This window comes from Pelobates fuscus, chromosome 4 (genome assembly GCF_036172605.1).
Source record: "Pelobates fuscus isolate aPelFus1 chromosome 4, aPelFus1.pri, whole genome shotgun sequence".
NCBI lineage: Eukaryota > Metazoa > Chordata > Amphibia > Anura > Pelobatidae > Pelobates > Pelobates fuscus.
The window spans coordinates 368,373,489-368,394,565 of record NC_086320.1 but is presented as its reverse complement, the minus strand read 5'-3'; the positions used below and the strand labels follow the sequence as shown (position 1 = coordinate 368,394,565).

The following is a 21,077-nucleotide window of genomic DNA, read 5'->3' as shown; positions in this document are numbered from 1 at the left end:
AGAGTGTGTATACAAATGCCCTCTTTAAATGTCCAAAGGAAAGAGGAAAACAAAAAAATTGAGATTTATCATTATTCGGAAGATTGCTTAAGAGCAGTTTCACATTATACTATCAATATTTTACTAAGACACAGCCACGCTGGCTTGGATGTATCAAAACTAAAACATTGTTGTGTGTACATAACTGTGTGTTCAATGTATCCACATGTACACAGATGCAGCGAAAACGTTGTGTGTATTATTCAAAAAGTAAAACTGGTCTCAACAGATCCTTTTAAAATACTAAATATAAAATAATTTAAAAAAAGAACACGATCTAACCCTATTGAAATTTACCATTAGTGAAAATGCCTACATTGCATAACAGCAGTTTTATAATTATATTACCAAGATTATACTTCCAATTGTACCATCACGATACAGCCAAGCCTGCTTTGAAGTATCAAAATAAAAAAAACAAAAAAAAACACACAAACAAAACTTAACGGTGCTTTCAATGTATGCATTTGCAGTGTAAATATTGTGTATTTTTTTATTTCGAGTCAAACTTGTTTCTGCACATCCATTAAAAATAAAAAAAATAATAAAAAACCACGAATACATGCAGAGATTGAATGGACATGCATTAGATTTGGGAAGGTGAGAATAGGTAAACAGCGTTTAGTATGATTGAGATTTTGCCATTTTTCCTGCTAATGTTATGGTTGCTTGCTCGGTTTGCCAAAACACATTTGCTGACAGAACCTGTTCTAATAATTACCATTTTTCCTGGAGGGTTACGCTCCAATTAATCATCTGCCTGGTTCCCAGCCAGGCCACCAGATTCCCACTCTAAACACATGGCAACATTGAAAGATCAGATTATGAATAAATTACAATATTCTCTCTTCCTTTTCTGTAATAGTCGCTCTTTCCCTCCCCCTTGAGGTTTGGAAATGACATGTGTCATATGATGCTTGGTGTATTCTTGTATTTTAATTTTCCAGAAGGCTGTCAACGTCTCAGGTTAACATGTCACCCCATATGCTCAACACCCTATTATCTTCTACGTAACATAAACAGGTTACACTTTCATTAGTCCCTAAACAACTTCGTAAAGCTCACTGATTAAAAAAAATACTAATAAATAAAAGTAAAAAAAGAAAAAGTATGTAAAAAGATTGTTTGGCCAATTCATTTTCCTGTTATTATTAACACCAACATTTTGCTCTGAATAGACTCCCAAAACATCCAAGGGTAGAACACGGACAATATATCTCAGATTTTTGCAGAGGTTGGGGAAAGGGCCAAAGCCATTTAGGCCCTGTTAACAGATACATGTAATCATGTGCAGTGAAATCATCATCAGATGCACAGAATAGATGCTCTGCTTATCTCAACTGTGTTTCCTGATCAGTTTGTGTATCTGTATGGGTCAACACCAGCTATCATGACCCCATGCACTTTACAGGCTTGCGCTGGCTAGGAATTGAGGGAGAGCACCGATTTTTGGACAATGTTTCAAATGATTTTATAGTTTTTTTCTGTACTTAAAATTATTTTATTTTTGGGGGCGGAGCCTGGCAGCCATCCTGTACAGACCCCATCTAAGCTTGCTCTCCCAAAACCTGAGACAATCAGTCGAAAATCCACTCCGCCAAGCCCCATCTACCCTCCAAAAACACCTAGAAATTACCAGCAACACATCCCACACCGATTCATGCCTTTCTTCCAGGCACCTAAGCAGCCCAGACGCAAATACAAATCTGCGGCCTACCGCGCCACTCCAACCATGGGCTCAGAGGCCTTCCTTGGCGGGATCTACCCGGAACTCACCCCTCCCAATGCGGCTGCAAGCAAGGCAGACGTGGGCCGCCGCACACAAAAACCTACAACCGGCCCCTGTACGCAAGGCAGGGATATCGGAGAGATGCTGCTCCGGCCTCCACATTCTGAACCGGCTCACGCCGCACACCCTAACGCCAGCGCAATGGCAACTCACCCAGTGGACCAAGCACCATCACCGGAACCCCAAGACGACTCAGCCCCCACCACCAAGGGGAACTTAAAAGCACTCTTGGTAAACATACAAAAATTACTAGCGGCTGATGTCGCGAGGGTAAAAGCGGATATAACAAGTGACAGACCATGTCAGAACGGCAGAGGCAGACATCACAACCGTCCAGGATGAGGTTTCCAGCCTCACTACGTACAGCTGGCATAGCTTATAGAGGGGGACGAACCGGCTCACTGTTGGTACACCACAATGGGACTACTCATAACCTTACAATCCTGGCAGGAGCACCAGCCTTCCTATCTGCAATGGGACTGCAACCTGTGCAATTCAACCCCACACCTGTGAGTCAAGCGGAGAATTGCCTAACTGCCTAACCATGCACCAACACTGAGCCTAAAAACAACACCCATAACACTGTCATAAATATTCAATTGAAGACCATATATATTGATGTATACTCAAAAAATACATCGCTTACAAAACATAGATAAAAAGGAATTCAAAGAAATATTCAAATAGTTTTCAAAATATTAAATAAAATATTAAATCAAGGGTTATATTTGAAGTTTAAATCACTAACAAAAGAAACCACCACTAAAGTGTAAAAAAAAAAAAAAAAAAAAAGGAAAAACACTAGCACAATACAGATTGCATAGCATGACCTATAAATTGAAAGTTTGCAGAAGCATAGTGGCATATATACAAACAATTCAACAGTCCGCAAAGTAATAAGTTACAAACACAAATGCAGGAATAGGCTAGCCTTTAACATATCAAACTACATTGCATATACTATGTGCTTCGAATGAGCCTGATCCTGTATTTGTAATATGACGCAATGCTCGTTATTATATGGAATAAAGTTAACAATAGTCATGATTTTACCAATAGTCATGATTTTTCTACACAGTACAACAAAACCGTTTAAATTTTTTTACATGTTATTCCCATGAAACCAATTATAATAACTGGATGGGGTGGATTTATTTTTTATTTTTAAAACAAATCCACTTGTCCAACTGACTAAAGTGGTAGCCCAATCTGCTTGTCCTGATACAAAATAGTACCAATTACAAAGATTGGGGGCCCTTGCCTAGAGCAGTGGACATTGATGGGGCTATTTTCTAATTTTCACAAAGCAAAACAGAATGAAACAAATGGAAGTGAGTATAGCTAATCTGGAAGCAATTTGTAATTTTGCTATAGTTCGAAACAAGGGAATTTTTGCTTCAATTTTGCCATTTGAATTTATATTGCAAAAATTTAAAGTGTTGTGAATTACCCAGAGTGTACTCAATATACTACCATTGTGTGTGCACTGCCTGTATGTATGTATGTATGCAGTGTGTGCGTTGCCTCTATGTCAGTGGTCGACAAATCCCAGGTGTCAGGTCGCCATGGCAATTAGAAATTTTATAATGGAGCCTGGGTGTTTAGCACTGGCCACCTTTGGGCCCATCCTAATCTCAGCCAATTCAATGCTTTCTAATAGAAAAGCACTGGCAGGCTATTGTGCATGCGCAGTCAAACATCGCCTTGTGCCAATCCATATCTCCTCATAGAGATACATTGAATTAATGCAGCTCTATGGGGAGCGTACATGTTAGGTTCTGCACACGGTGCAGCACTGGACTAGGAAGCACCTCTAGTGACTGCACCTAGAGGTATTACTTGTTACCAATGTAAACACTGCCTAGAGTACAGCGGACAGCCCTTCTACTGCACCAAATAATTTTGTCCATATAGTGTATACAAAAAGCACTAGCTCACCTTTGTCGGCAGAGTTCTCGGGTTCTGCTGCACCAATCCCATCCATGCTATCTTCATCCTCCAACGCAGATTTTCCTCTACTCCGAGGCCTACATAGGAGAGCATAAAGACAAATTAAATACATTGTGCTAGGATTGGTTATTTGAAAAGTAAATATCAGCAGGTTAGGCAAGAACACATAAGTATCGGTGACACAAAAAATAAATGTAACAGGCTTGATGATGTGTTTGGTGCATAGATCATGCCCCTGGTATCTCACTTCTCAGTTCTTTGCTATTTAGGAGTTAAATCACTTTGTTTATTTGCACTATGCACTTCCTGAAAAGAAGAAGAAAGAAAAAAAAAAAAAAAGGTTTTACTGAAGTAATGAAGGGTGCTGCAAATGTTACAGGAACTATAAGGAAGGATCTTGTGATCCACATATGGCAACAAGCACAAGGTAACCGACAATTTGCTGATGTAATTCTCACTGAATTTTTAATCCCGCTTTAACGTAGAAACAATGACCAGGGGTAACTATCAGCACAAGTAAATCACCCATTCTCCCAGTAACCAGACAAAACATAGTCCCGGGAGTCAACTGGAATGCTTTAATGGGACATGGTACAGCCAAATTATACACAGCCTGGACAGTCAAACCCAGAACACGCCCACAGCTCGAGGGGGAATGGCTTACAGATAGCCATCTCCTGCTCTTGGAGATACAAACAGTAAAACAATTCCATACAGTAATACACATAACATACACTTGTGGAAACAAGGCACACACATACAAGATATATCCCTGGATAGCTCCTGGTCCCAGCCATGACCCCTGCATATAGCAGAGCTATCGGATGAACAGAGCCCAAGAAATTGTCGTATAAAGTCTGGGCTTGAGGCTCTGTACATACGCGCAAATAGTTCCACAGAATCACTTGGTTTAGGAGAGTAGATAAAAATTTCGCGCCTAAATCACGCAGCGACCAATCAGCACCCAGAGAGTGGAGGCGTTTTGGACCAAGCCCTTTAACTTGCGCCAGCCTATCGGGAGAAAGGGGTGAGGAGCAAGTTGGCATAGTAGCTCCTTCTCCTATTGGTCGGCACGGACTTCCAGGCGGCCAGCGGGACTCTGCGGCTGTGACGCTGACTCATGACTCCAGAAGGTCTGATAGTGCTCACGTCTCTCTCCAGTGGATATCTCCACTTAGCCTGGGCGCATAGCTCCTGGGTAGGGAGCCTCTGCAGTCGCTGTCTGCCTCACTGACCATCTGGCTGCAGGCATGATGCTCCTGGATCCTCCTGACCGTGATTATAGCTCCTGTAGGAGCAGATAGGGAGATCCCCAGCAGGATGACCTGAAAACAAAGAGCTTGCAAGCGAGTGAGCACGGTACTCCGTGACGTTGTTCCGCCACAAATATTGCTACCGATGTAAATCGACCCTTTTTTTTTTCTTTCACATTTGCAGACCTGCTAAGCCCAAGGTACTCTATTTTCTGACCGGTGACTAAGACTACCAATCATAACAAAATTCATTTTTGTGAGGTTTGAACTTTATTAGGAGACAAACATAGTTATGGGATGCATCTACAAATATCACTGTAACATTATGCAAACAAAACGTACAAGCCATGACCCACAGACTCCTGGGAATTCATCAGCCCTGCACAGTTTATTCACAATGTCCTATTATCACCACCATCACAAGCAGGCATTGAAACACTTGTAAAATAAAAAATAAATAAAAAACATGCATTATCAACTTCAAAATGTCACTGGGCGCCTAACAGCACCAGCATCCAAACAAATAATGCTGCTGAAAGATTCTGAATATTGTAAATCAATGTTTAGGTGAGGTTTTAAATTCTGTAAACATTCCCGAAAGCTGCTCTCTGAAATGAACACCAATTCTTCAGAAACTCCATGTACAGTGTCAACAGTGCAAGAAACTGAGCACATCAAAAATACCAACACATTCAAGAAATAAGAGGTTGTATGCACATGATGCAACAAAGGTCCTAATTAACTAAACAAGACTTAATGTGCATATAAAAGGTATATTGAAAAATAAAAATCAGGTTATTTTAAAAGAACGGTTAAGGTCACCAAGCAAATACAGCTCAATGAAGTGCTGGGTGCAGTGGTCGATCCTTTTAATCCTGCAAAGTAATATTTGTAAGAAACTGCAATGTTTACACTGACATACTGCCAGCCACTAGAGGCACTTGAGTAAAACTGTGATGCAGAAGTTCCCATAAGAAAGCACTGATTCAAAATGCAGTCACTACGGATAAGGTCCCCGATGTTCCTCTACGAAGAGCATTGGATAGGAATACCAGGGAGGAGGCCATTCCACCTCCATGAAGTTGCCAGCTGACGGATGTTTTTAGTCCTAACACTGTAATGTTCCTTTAGAGTTTATTTTGGGGGATGCTAAATGGCGTTTTTTGAAACACCTTTGGGTCAGGAATAGATATTTGTGTTCCTGACAATGGGGCCCAGGAGAGGCTATAAAGCAGGCTGGGTCAGGCGCACTCAGAGGCACTTTAGGGAGAGTTGTAAAGGTGTTGGGAGGTTATGTACAAACAATGGTGCAATCTTTATCACAAATAGATTATTTTTTATTGAAAATTGGACACATTTATGACTTTATTCTCGTATTTTCCAGTTTTCTTATATAGCAGATAATGCAAAATGAAGAATGATGTAGTTCAGTAAAGTGATGAAAAATAATTTATTTCACTTGTGCATTGATTTTGTTTATCATCAGCTGTGAAAAATTAAAGGGACACTATAGTCACCTTAACAACTTTAGCTTAATGAAGCAGTTTTGGTGTATAGAACATGCCCCTGCAGCCTCACTGCTCAATCCTCTGCCATTTAGGAGTTAAATCCATTTGTTTATGAACCGTAGTCACACCTCCCTGCATGTGACTTGCACAGCCTTCCATAAACACTTCCTGTAAAGAGAGCCCTATTTAGGCTTTCTTTATTGCAAGTTCTGTTTAATTAAGATTTTCTTATCCCCTGCTATGTTAATAGCTTGCTAGACCCTGCAAGAGCCTCCTGTATGTGATTAAAGTTCAATTTAGAGATTGAGATACAATTATTTAAGGTAAATTACATCTGTTTGAAAGTGAAACCAGTTTTTTTTTCATGCAGGCTCTGTCAATCATAGCCAGGGGAGGTGTGGCTAGGGCTGCATAAACAGAAACAAAGTGATTTAACTCCTAAATGACAGTGAATTGAGCAGTGAAATTGCAGGGGAATGATCTATACACTAAAACTGCTTTATTTAGCTAAAGTAATTTAGGTGACTATAGTGTTCCTTTAACTCCATAATTATACACACACACAGCAGGGGTCTATATAGACATAAATACAAACACGCGATTTTCTCATAATTCCACTTTTTTCCTGAAGGAAAAAAAGGGGGAGCAACACACGAATATTTTGTAGGGTTGCAAAGCAAGCTGCGTCAATGTAACAGATGTTGAAAAAATAATTAACCAACTTATTATCTGCACATACAGGGTTATGCACTAAAGAAAGAATTAAAAGTAAATTGCAAATACAGGTCATAATAATACAGAAGTCAGCTATACTTTCAGTGTGTCTACTCTGGAAGTAACTTTGAAATTCTCACCTTCGTAAATAACCCTGATAGTTTATGAATGGTCATCTCCCATAGAGATCCAAAAACAGTCTCTGTACCTTATCTATGGATTTAATTATTGAATAAACAGACCCACTTACAGCAAATGTTTAAACAGAGCAACCTTCAGCTGTAATCGCTTATATTTTCAATAAATTATTGATTAAATTATATTTTATTCAAGCCAATTAGAAAATGGCAGCATTGCCACTCAGAAACAAGCCATCAACATTTAATACAATCAAACCATGTGACTGTTCTAAAAAAAAAAAAAAAACATTCTGGAGTATACGGATAGTCAATATGTGTCGCCATATTCCAACAATAGACTAAATATAGAATAGCAGCAGTGCAGCTAGAAGTAGTACTGACAAGCTCATTGCTTCTGGATACAGCAACAGTACGGTACTCTATTCTCTAGATTTCAAAAGACGAGCAGCTGGAAATTGGCATTTAATATTAAATCCTTGTTTAAAAGAAATGTCAAAACATGCAATTATCTATGGAAGACTATATTTCTTTTGGTAAAGTTAATACATTTTTACACAGATTGTTTTGATAAGAAATGGACTAAATATTTTAACACTGGAAATTGAAAGGTGCATTCAGGAATCATTGTGGGCACCTGGTAAGTACCCAGGAAATTGTCAAACCATGTTAAAAACTTTTAAAAAGATTATGCTGGGATCACCACTATGGGAACCTCAACCTAATGCCCTCGCATGGCGAGCATCGCACGTTAGGTGTTTCCTATAGGAAAGCATCGACTCATTTCTTTTCAATGGTGTTTTTCAACACGCTGGACATCCTCGTGCAAAGCATTAGGAAGTTCGGGATCGTTTCCCGGAGTTAAACTTCATGAAAGAGCAGGAGGTGCGTCTACTGGCGTTCTGGTAGTTTTTTTTTTTTATTGTTTTGTTTTTTATGATGATGAAAGCAAATTATTTATTTTTAAAAAAGGGAGGAGTTTGATGCACAGAACAACTAGGAATCATGAGAATTTTTAACACAAAGTTTGGGAAATAGAATTGTTGGCTACCATTAGAGTGAATAACAAAGTCATGCAAATCAACAACATCTGAATATACTATGTGAAGGTAAGATACCCAATGTCTTTGTGGCTCATGTATACCTTTCTACATCTCTGCTATTAATCGAAAACAAGAAGTGTATGGCACACAACACAGATATGGATCATATATATATATTAACCATGATAATAGGAGTAATGCAATTTGAGCCAACAAATCCAAAAAGTGGTCACTGGCAAAAGAAACCAACAGACTAAATAGCATTTTTATGAACAGAACACATTACTTGTGCCACCTGATAAACATACCCAACAATGAAGGCCACATATATAATCTTACAAGAATTTAAATACCTATCTTTCACAATTTGTTTCTTTAACTTATTTAGTTTTTGAAAGCTGGTGGCCTTTATACCCAACAGCGAATTCAGGAAAAAATCAATCACAAAGCTACACATGGCAACAAACGAGGAACCTAGTCACACAAACTGTATATACTACCCAGTTCTGTAGAATACATGTGGTCTGTTTACCAACTGAGTGCAACACTTAACAGATAAGGGAAGCAGCAATTGCAAAAGCTGTTGAAGAGTGGAGAAGTTGGGCCTGTTGATCAATCAATGAGCCAAAGTGTCAATGACTAAAGCAGAAGTCCCCTTTGTGATATCAGACAATAAATTGAACTTGCCACCTAGATATAACTTTCAGATTATATGGACTATACGGACACAAATGTACACTGAAAGCTGGCAATGAAGCAATTGAGGTGTATTCTGTGGCATTCGGAAAGGCAGAGACTGCCAAATATTACCTAGATAAAATTCCAACAAAAATATACAGAATGTATTTTCTATAATTCAGGGGACAAAATGTACAGAGGTGGTTTCTTTCTGCATCATCCCAATGTCTCACAAGATTCACCCTACTTGTATTGAGTGGTTAAATTAAATTCTTCTCCCACTGACTGTTACAACACTGCTACCCACCCCCACCACTAGGGGTGAAGGCATACATGCCCTAACCATACGTGGGCAGGGTGTACAAACAATGTCCAGCAGAAGACCACACAAGAAGTTACAGCTATCTGTGGGCAGGCGCAAGTTACTTTTAAATCATATGTCAATATAATCTGTATGAACCAATATTGATAAACTGCTATGCTATGCCCTACCCTCATTTTATCTTCTTACCAGCATGCAACTTCTTCCACTTTATGTATGCGTTCTCATCTGATGTATAAATTCTGAGGATTTTTTTTCCCCTTTTGAATTTTAATTGAAAGAAAAAGTGACTTGAGTGCAAAGTATGTGATTTCCAAGTAATACACTATTGCTTGAAAGCCGGTACTTTAGGTGATAAACAGCAATGTTAGGAGAAGTATAGATATCATTTCCTACAGGAACATGCAAGACGGTGAGTATCATCAAGATTCGGTCAGCCTGAACATTGACCTGCAGTGGAGTTTCCTTCTTTAATCGATGATGCACTTAAAGCCCACAACCATTACAGTGGTTGTGGTGCCATGACTACCCTGCTGCCATCCCCATGCAAGAGTCAAACTGTTTTATTAACAGTTTAACACTCACCATCAGACGAGGCTCTCCAGTCAATAAACTCCATTCAAATTTAGACAAAATGGAAATATTTAATGCAAAAAGTAAGAACTCCCATTTAGCAACTTCTGAAAAAGAACTGGACCATAGACACACAGGGGAAATGCGTAGGTGTCAAACCAGCTCATAAAACTGGAAATGTATTTTCCCTAAACAAAAAAAAAAAACATCTCTGATACATCCACTCTCATACATGTATCTGTGATGCATTGTATGATGGGGGGGGATAATGTCAAAGGAATAGAACAATTGTGCAGTGCGTGCAAAGTAAGGAATTCTGGCAGATTTATACATAACTAAAAGAAAACAACTGCATTTTCAATTGAAACTTTTCACAGGATTATGCACTCAACACCCAATTTTAGCAAATGAAATCAAAAAGGCTAAAATAATAAAGTAGAGAAAAAAAAAATCACCAACTCACCTTCAGTCACTGCTTGGCCAATACAGTCATTTGAATTGAATTCACTAAAATCCGGTGTTTAGGGTTTATTACATAACTGAAGCAAAGTAATGGCCACCACCCAGACACTACCGGAATCAACATCCGAGTCTCTGTAGGTTGATGTCGGCCCTTCTCTGTTACCTGTAAGTCACTCAACTGTTGAATTCTCCACTCATTTTCCATGCAGGCTCTTCCATTTACAGAATTGCTCTCTGATCAGACCCTTCAATAAAGGGTTACTCCAGCCGCCATGACCACTTCAGTGATTTGAAGTGGTCGTGGTGCTTGGAGTCTCTATGTGCAACGTTTTGTTTAAAAACACTCCACCTACAGTGTTTACATCATCTGCTTGGTGGTACCCAAATGATAATGACACGTGGTCTGATTTAAACCTAGACAGCCCCAGACATTAAGTATTCTCATCTCTATCTTTAAAGTAATGGATTTAAAGTCCTGCATGCTCAACTTGGAGTTCTACCTTTCCGAGGTTAATAAAACAAGTCTCATTAAGTTGCACAATAATAAACTGATCCAGGACACGCTTAATAAAAAGGATACTATAGGCATCAAAATCTTTTCAGCTTAATTAAGCTAAAGTTGTTTTGGTACCTATAGTGTCCATTTAAACTAGAAAAGGCTAGAATGTATTTGTTCAGATCACCATTGTTGCTAGAAAAGGACAATAAATGCCTAGCTTGTGTCATACCTGTGACGGCTATATTCAGCTTGGAAAAAGTATTTCTATTGTTTAACATGTGAGGCGGGTGATAAGATGGCTGACAGTCTAACATTCTGCTATTGATTTCTACAATTCTCATTAAAAACAAACAAGGCTGCCCGAATTACACAGTTATCCAGCCCCAGCTTGATCTACTTCAGTGCCTTCCATTAAGTTATTTTTATTTAATGGAGAATATGATGGGGATGCCCATTGCTGAGGCACAGTACATGTACCATTACGGTATATTAAACAGGTCTCGTTATTACCTGCCAGTTAATGAATACAGTCACGGGGAAAAGAAAGTGCACCTTCTTTGAATTCTATGGTTTTACATATCAGGACATAAGAACGATCATCTTTTCCTTAGCAAGTCTTAAAATTAGGTAAATAAAACCTCATTAACAACACATGACATTAAACCACGCCATGATTTATTTAGCAAAAATTAAGCCAAATTGAAGAAGCCATGCGTGAAAAAGTAAGTACATGTTTTGATTCAATAGTTGCAGAACCACCTTTAGCTGCAAAAACGTGAACAATTTTTTTTTTTTGTAGGACTTCACCAGTCTCTCTAATTGTACGGTCATGAACTTTAACACCGGGCACCACCTCTGCTGAACGGGCCATAGCGACTAGGAAAGTTGTCCTGGCTCGTGGGATTTGCCAACCCATTCAGCTGAGGTGGCCCAGGGTGAATGCGGGTGGCCCGGTGATGGAGCATGGAGGTAACCCGCTGAGGGTGAATGCGGGCGGCAAGGAGATGTTATCCTTGTGCACTGCAGTGATACTGGAATATGACATCACGTTTGCCCTGGCAAGATATTGTCAAGGAGGCAGATCAGGGGCAGAGCCAGAGCAAGCCAAACACAGCCCTGGCCAATCAGCATCTCCTCATAGAGATGAATTGAATCAATGCATCTCTGAGGAAAGTTCAGTGTCTCCAAGCAGAGGGTGGAGACACAATGTCAGGCTGCACAGGAAGCACCCTTAGTAGCCTGAGTGGCCACCACTGGAGGTATTCCTAGGCTGCAATGTAAACACTGCCTTCTTTGAAAAAAGGGTTTACTGCAAAACGCCTGAAGGGACTGATTATACTCACCAGAACAAATACAATAAGCTGTAGTTGTTCTGGTGACTAGAGTCCCTTCAAATCATGACTTTTGTTCATCTGATGATGCATTAACCCAATTTTAAACATGCTCAGGAATATTCTACAACAGATGATAGTTCTGCCCTGATATGTAAAACCACAGAATTCAAAGAGTATGTACTTTCTTTTTCCCACGACTGAATATCAAGAACGTTTTAAATAAAAATCTCATTCAAAATAAAACTGAGCATAGATATGATTAGAGTTAGACTATGGTTGCTTGTTGAAGATTTTTACAAGAAATTCCAGGTTATCCATGGGACTATAAAAATACAACGTTATCACACTTGGCAATGCTCTCAAAAATATATTCAGCTGGGTAACGCACAAACCACACCTAAAGTGGCCAACATGCTTCATATTAACGAATACTTTATCAACACTTATATCAGGTATGTGACACAACTAACAGGAACTAAAAAGGCTATTCATGTATTACACGATTATGCGTTTACTAAATATTTATAACCGCTATTGCGGATTTAACTATGTTCCCACACCTGCAGTAATCGTGGAAGAGATTTGCTGGTGTAGTATATATGAACACTTTTTTCATGCCAATAACTTTAGAGTTTTTAATCCGTTCTGGACATAAGCCATAAATCCACGTGAGGTGACAGACAGTACATCTTTCTCTAAGTGCCAGAAGTGGGTAAAATTTCACACATTGCCCGGCTAAAGATTTATTTATTTTTTCCTGTACAACCTGATAAGTTACCAATGGGTTTTCCACTTCTCTGCTCAGTCGCCATACTGGGATAAGAAGGGAAACATTAAGACGCACTGGGTGACCGTTATATCCTAATGTTTCTAATACCCCACCTCCTATAGACTGTAAGCTCATTTGAGCAGGGTCCTCTTCAGCCTATTGTTCTTGTAAGTTTTCTTGTAATTGTCCTATTTATTGTTACATCCCCTCTCAAAATATTGTAAAGCGCTACAGAATCTGTTGGCGCTATATAAATGGCAATAATAATAATAATAATAATAATAATAATAGGCAGACTGTCTCAGTCCATCAATGGCAGCCCGCTATAAGTACACTGCGTACTGTTTCTCCCAATGGGCAGCCATCGATAGACCAAGAGCGTCAACTCTCAGACAGTCAATGATGGTACCCAGGATGTAACTTAAAGGACCACTATAGGCACCCAGACCACTTCAGCTTAATGAAGTGGTCTGGGTGCCAGGTCCATCTAGGGTTAACCCTGCCTGCTGTAAACATAGTAGTTTCAGAGAAACTGCTATGTTTACATATGGGTTAATCCAGCCTCAAGTGGCTGTCTCATTAACAGCCGCTAGAGGCGTTTCCGCGCTTCTCACTGTGATTTTCACAGTGAAAAGACGCTAGCGTCCATAGGAAAGCATTGCATGCGCATTCAGCCAATGACGTCGGAAGGAGGAGGAGAGTCCCCAGCGCCGAGGGAGCCCGGCGCTGGAGAAACGTTAAGATTTTAACCCCTTACTCCCCCTAGGGCCCGGCGGGAGTGGGGCCATGAGGGTGGAGGGGACCTATTAACACTTTAGAGCCAGGAAAACAAGTTTGTTTTCCTGGCACTATAGTGGTCCTTTAACCCCTTAAGGACACATGACGTGTGTGACACGTCATGATTCCCTTTTATTCCAGAATTTTGGTCCTTAAGGGGTTAAGTAAGAAGGCACAAGGCAACCCAAAAACGCAAAACAACTGCACTCAGGTAATGTTTTAAAGGTAGAAACTCCTTTTAAAACTTAGCATATGACATCACAATCCAGTCCAGGCACAACCAAGGCACACAATTCAAATGAGAAGGATAACCAATACTTTTCCAAATTCCCCTCTTCTGCTATGTTCGGTGGTAGAAAAGGGCAACATTGAGAGAGATGACTGACAAGAGGTCAATAATGAAGGTGCCCTGCTCCAGTACAGATGTGTGAATTTCTACATTTACTTTACATTCTTTTAGACCTCACAAAACATGTTAACTATAAGTAAACAGGATCATAAAACTCCTGAGAAGTGACAGATCCCCTTTAAAATTGTAGGATAAAATAGCCAGATATATTCTCCGCTCGTCTATTTTCGTCAGCAAGTTTGACATCCAGACAATTCAAATTTGAATGAATAACTTGAGTTTGGTGAAATAAATCATTGCTGCTAGAAGCGCTTCCTCACTGAAGCATTTTGAATCTATGTGAAGCATCTGATTAGCAGAGAAGCATTTGATTGGACCAAGGTCAAGTATGATGAACTACTTGACAGCAGTGTGGCTGCCAAGAGTAGACTGTCAAGGCACTTCCCTTAAAGGTAAGTTTAATGGCAATTGTTTTTCTCAGTTTATTTATTTTTTAAAGGGGAGACATGAGGCATGATTCCAATAAAAGAAAGGAACACTCATAGGGCAAAAAAAATGTACTTTAAGGCATGATGAGTGAATAAGCCTATGTGAAGGTTATCCTAGTATTGTATGCCTATTGTGCAGTTAGCTTGCAAGTTCTACAACAGGATGCTGGGTTTTGTACCCGCTATGGCTGCAATGTGCGGAGTGGAAAAATATAAAAGAGCTAATGTTGATGTGTGAATGTGAGATATAGATGATGTATGTGATAAGTGTACAGTCTGGGTACCACGTGGTACATGAGACAAAATGGAAGTTCTATGTGAGAAGTATGACTCATGCATGGTTTGCTTGTTCTTCGGAACAGGAAAAAGAAAATGTAAAATCATGTGCTTAGCTAAATGTTTTTTTTTCCTTCTAGATCGTCTCATTTTGTTATAGTTTTTGCACACTAGATCATAGTCTATATCAAAAGACAGGCCTAACTGTCCAAAAAAAACAATACTTTGTATCATATGTGAACGTACTTAATGTGAGATTAGTAAATCACAGGAAAATACAGTTATAAACACGTAAATTGCCTGGGGTAAAGAAATGCAGGGTATGATGTGGTATCTGCTTTTGATGCCACGATGCCTTTGCACCATTTATGAAAATTACATATTTCTCTAGTTTTTGGGAAAAAAGAAAAGACTGTTTAATTACTTTTTGCTCCTATTGCAACATTTATTAGTGATGAAAAAAGGTTACAAGCATATATTGCAATACCTATGCCTTTACTCACATAAATAGGTCAAAACTTAAAATGGCACTAAGCACACACGCGGTAACTGCACAAATTTCCAAATGAATAACTTATGGGGTTTTTATTTTTATTAACAAAGAATAACCAGATGCAAATACCAGGACAGTGGTAACAAGCTGCTTCTAAACACCGAAGTACGTGAAAGCCCAGAAATCAACATGTCACCACTGTATCACACTTGTCATGGCCAAAAAAAAAAAAAAAAAAAACTTCATACCCAAATACAACACGGTAGTACCAGCCCACATAATGTGCATTCATCCTGCTGTGGGGCGTATGTGCGGTTTGCATGGATGGTATGCACTGCATCTTATCACAATGTGAGAGGAAATGCTAAAAGAGGAGACATGTAAACACCTCCATTTAACCACTTCATTTTCAAAATTGCCGCCAAGGTCTCAATAGTGTACAGATCATGCACCTGCAGTCTCATTGCTTAACCTGTTTATGTTAAGCCGTTTAAGGAACACTATAGGCACCCGTTGATATGCCTTGTCACCCTCGTTTTAACTCTGCAGTGTAATATACTGCCGTTCTGCAGTACAGTAAAGTTTTCAGTGCAGCGTTTAACCCCTTATGGACTAAACTTCTGGAATAAAAGGGAATCATGACATGTTAAGGGGTTAAGTGCCTCTAGTGGCTGTACTCAGACAGTCACTAGAGGAGCTTCAGACAAAACAGATAAACTCTGCTATCCATTCAGTCTGATTGGTGCTGCGCATGCCAATACCTTATTATGGGAAGGCATTGGATTGGCTGAGATCAGTGATCTTTATGATCTTAGCCAAGCAGGCAGGACTTGATGAGACTGGCACTACAAGGGCGAAAAGGTAAACAACTTTTTTATTTTTGTTACTTTCCTATAGGTGGGGGCTTGGGACCTAAATGGTTACCAGGACACTATAGTGTGACGAATACAAATGAGTATTCCCAAATATAGTGATCCTTAATTAGTTACAGCTGTTGTGAATCAACATTTTCAATGCAAAAATCAAGTGGCAGAGATTCATCCATTAGATGGTCTGTCCAGTCCCGCTACAATTATTATTGTTTGCCGGTCCCCCTTTTAAACAGTGCTTCAGAATATTGGCAATTTATAACAAATAATAACAGTGGTAGGTTTCTGGCTATTTACAGCTGTGGTGTCCACACCAGGCTTGGAGAACTGCCAGTGGTGCGAACTAACAAGATACTGATCATCATGAGCAACACAGCCAACCACAACTATTGTAACAATAACTGGGTGTAACAGCTTTAAGTGATACTATAGGCACCAAAACAACTTTAGCTTAAAATGACACTATACGCACCCAGACCACTGATCAATTCTCTGCCCTTTAAGAGTAAGATCAGCTTTAGTTGATGCAGCTTTAGCCACATCTCTTCTGCATGTGACTTACAGAGCCTTTCCTAAACACTTCCTGTAAAGAGAGATCTAATGTTGAAACTTCCTTTACTGCAGTCTGTTTAATTTCGAATTTTTAATCTCTCGATCTGTTAATAGCCCGTTTGAACCTACAGGAAGCTTGCCTGTGATAAAAGTTCAATATACATAGATAAAAGATAAAAAGTACAATCTGATTGAAAATGAAACTTTTTTCAGGCAGGCAGTGTGAGTCACTGCTATGACTAGAGCTGCATAAACAGAAACAAGTGACTTACTCTTAAATGGCAGAGGACTGAGCAGCGAGATTGCATGGGATGTGCTCTATACACCAAAACAGCTTCATTAAGCTAAAGTTGTTTTGCTGCCTATAGAATCACTTTAACAAGTTGCATACAAACTGTTTAGTAAAGCTATAACTAGCGCTTTAAAGAGACACTTCCCAGATCTCTAAAGCACTTTAGCTTGCTGAAGTGCATTATTTGTTTAGTGTGTAGTCTTTCATTTTACAAAAAGTTTAGATTTCAGTATAAATTGGCATTATTACACATTAACCGTGTTATACCCCCTGGCTGTCAATCAGATCAAATTATGCATTTCAAGGTTAGGAACAAAACTACTAAAATGTTGCTCCGTGTCACACACAGAGAGAAACCAGCAAACAAACAATACAAGGATTTCTAATTCACCTACACTGCCCTACCCTGGGCCCCTTATGACTCTGCAAAGGCCCCAACATAGAATAATACATTTGCTAGTAAGTTATTCAAACTCAATGTATCCATCTCAGCCAGAGCAGCTAACTGTATAGACTTTATTTAAACGTTGCAATCTGTGGCAGTCTGTGTGACTAGCTGGCAATTCACATTTTAAACCAAAATCGCTACACTACCATTTTTCGCCTAAAGTTAGAAAATCACTTTGAATTTACAACAAAGCCAGCCAACCCAAACTGCGGGCACGTCATCAGGATGAGTCATTTGCTCAGATCCACCTGTAGTCACATGAGTGGAGTGAATTAACCAGCTCTCTGAACAGCTACACACAGCAAGGACCAAACAAAATAGCGCACACGTTGAACAAACTATTGCAGTTTTATTACGAATTCTAACATTAACAATACCGCTTTTCTTGATCTACATTCTGTGGTCTTAACAGTTAACAAGTTCTAAGCCTGAGGGGGTTGACATATGCACATTTTTAAACGTTACCCAGCCCTAAAATATTAACCCAATGAGGCTATGCAATGTGTCCAGCTAAGCCCTCTGACAGCCCTTCAGAGTGTGCTTGGTCACCACCCTATACTTGCAGGAATCAGTGATGTAGTAAAAACAGCAGTGAGAGAGACATCTCATAATATGGGAGCTCTGCAAAACACACAATATGGGGCCAAAGCACAAGGAGCTCTGCAAAACACTACATGGGGGGGCAGGGCATGGGGAGCTCTGCAAAGTACACTATAGGGGGGGGGGGGGGCAGTGCAAAGGAGGCTCTGCAAAACACTACATGGGGGGGGGGCAGAGCATGGGGAGCTCTGCAAAGTACACTATATGGGGCAGTGCAAAGAGGGCTCTGCAAATCACACAATATGGGGGGCAATGCAAAGAGGTCTCTGCAAATCACACAATATGGGGGCAATGCATAGGGAGCTCTGCAAAGTACACAATGTGGGGGGGCAATGCAAAGGGAGCTCTGCAAATCACACAATATGGGGGGCAATGCAAAGGGAGCTCTGCAAATCACACAATATGGGGGGCAATGCAAAGGGAGCTCTGCAAATCACACAATATGGGGGCAATGCAAAGGGAGCTCTGCAAATCACACAATATGGGGGGCAATGCATAGGGAGCTCTGCAAATCACACAATATGGGGGCAATGCAAAGGGAGCTCTGCAAATCACACAATATGGGGGCAATGCAAAGGGAGCTCTGCAAATCACACAATATGGGGGGCAATGCATAGGGAGCTCTGCAAATCACACAATATGGGGCAATGCAAAGGGAGCTCTGCAAATCACACAATATGGGGCAATGCATAGGGAGCTCTGCAAAGTACACAATGTGGGGGGGCAATGCAAAGGGAGCTCTGCAAATCACAATGTGGGGGGGCAATGCAAAGGGAGCTCTGCAAATCACACAATATGGGGGCAATGCAAAGGGAGCTCTGCAAATCACACAATATGGGGGCAATGCATAGGGAGCTCTGCAAAGTACATAATGTGGGGGCAATGCAAAGGGAGCTCTGCAAATCACACAATATTGGGGGCAATGCAAAGGGAGCTCTGCAAATCACACAATATGGGGGGCAATGCAAAGGGAGCTCTGCAAAGTACACAATGTGGGGGGGGCAATGCATAGGGAGCTCTGCAAATCACACAATATGGGGGGCAATGCAAAGGGAGCTCTGCAAATCACACAATATGGGGGGCAATGCAAAGGGAGCTCTGCAAATCACACAATATGGGGGGCAATGCAAAGGGAGCTCTGCAAATCACACAATATGGGGGGCAATGCAAAGGGAGCTCTGCAAATCACACAATATGGGGGGCAATGCAAAGGGAGCTCTGCAAATCACACAATATGGGGGGCAATGCAAAGGGAGCTCTGCAAAGTACACAATATGGGGGGGGGGGGCAATGCAAAGGGAGCTCTGAAAAACACAATGTGGGAGATGGAGGGCGCAAAGCATGGAGAGCTCTGCAACACAGAGTAAAGTGCTTAAACCCCAGAACAATAACAGGGTTAATGTCAGTCAGTCCCGGGCCGGCAGGGGTTAATGTTACCAGTCAGTGCCGGCAGGGGGTTAATGTCAGCCAGCCAGGCCCGGCCCGGCAGGGGTTAACGTCAGCCAGCCCGGCCCGGCAGGGGTTAACGTCAGCCAGCCCGGCCCGGCAGGGGTTAACGTCAGCCAGCCCGGCCCGGCAGGGGTTAACGTCAGCCAGCCCGGCCCGGCAGGGGTTAACGTCAGCCAGCCCGGCCCGGCAGGGGTTAACGTCAGCCAGCCCGGCCCGGCAGGGGTTAACGTCAGCCAGGCCCGGGCCGGCAGGGGTTAACGTCAGCCGGCCCGGCAGGGGTTAACGTCAGCCAGCCAGGCCCGGGCCGGCAGGGGTTAACGTCAGCCAGCCAGGCCCGGGCCGGCAGGGGTTAACGTCAGCCAGCCAGGCCCGGGCCGGCAGGGGTTAACGTCAGCCAGCCAGGCCCGGGCCGGCAGGGGTTAACGTCAGCCAGCCAGGCCCGGGCCGGCAGGGGTTAACGTCAGCCAGCCAGGCCCGGGCCGGCAGGGGTTAACGTCAGCCAGCCAGGCCCGGGCCGGCAGGGGTTAACGTCAGCCAGCCAGGCCCGGCAGGGGTTAACGTCAGCCAGCCAGGCCCGGCAGGGGTTAACGTCAGTTCCGGCAGGGGTTAATGTTAGTCAGTTCCGGGCCGGCAGGGGTTAACGTCAGTCAGTTCCGGGCCGGCAGGGGTTAACGTCAGTCAGTTCCGGACCGGCAGGGGTTAACGTCAGTCAGTTCCGGACCGGCAGGGGTTAACGTCAGTCAGTTCCGGACCGGCAGGGGTTAACGTCAGTCAGTTCCGGACCGGCAGGGGTTAACGTCAGTCAGTTCCGGACCGGCAGGGGTTAACGTCAGTCAGTTCCGGACCGGCAGGGGTTAACGTCAGTCAGTTCCGGACCGTGCCGGCAGGGGTTAATGTCAGTCGGCCCGGCAGGGGTTAAAGTCAGTCCCAGTCCCTGCCCGGCAGGGGTTAATGTCAGTCCCAGTCCCTGCCCGGCAGGGGTTAATGTCAGTCCCAGTCCCTGCCCGGCAGGGGTTAATGTCAGTCCCAGTCCCTGCCCGGCAGGGGTTAATGTCAGTCCCAGTCCCTGCCCGGCAGGGGTTAATGTCAGTCCCAGTCCCTGCCCGGCAGGGGTTAATGTCAGTCCCAGTCCCTGCCCGGCAGGGGTTAATGTCAGTCCCGGGCCGGCAGGGGTTAAAGGCCGGTGACATCACCCTGTGGCTGTCAGTGTCAGCTGGCCGCGGAGGGACACTACATGGCCGGACTCCGGTTGGGACGTGGCAGCTCGCTCTCACCTCGGGCTCCGGATCGCGGTGCATGTCCCTCCCCGGGTGGGCGGGCGGAGCCGTGAGACTCCCTGAGCTGGACCCCCAGACCGCACGGATAGCGACCCCCCAAAGCTGCACACCCTGTCACTGGCAGATCCCTCCGCGAC

At 42.2% G+C, this 21,077-nt stretch overlaps 1 protein-coding gene across 12 annotated transcripts in view; it reads right to left on the bottom strand.

Annotated features, from left to right (window-relative positions):
- KMT2C (lysine methyltransferase 2C) overlaps window positions 1–21,077 on the bottom strand; it is a 162,588-nt gene that overhangs the window by 106,773 nt on the left and 34,738 nt on the right. For 11 of the 12 annotated variants that reach the window (XM_063452686.1, XM_063452688.1, XM_063452693.1 and 8 more), the window contains exon 2: window positions 3,767–3,855. In XM_063452686.1, the coding sequence (XP_063308756.1) occupies window positions 3,767–3,855 (89 nt within the window). Of the gene's footprint in view, window positions 1–3,766; window positions 3,856–20,937; window positions 20,979–21,077 lie in introns of those variants that run through there. The other variant, XM_063452698.1, reaches the window with a different exon arrangement.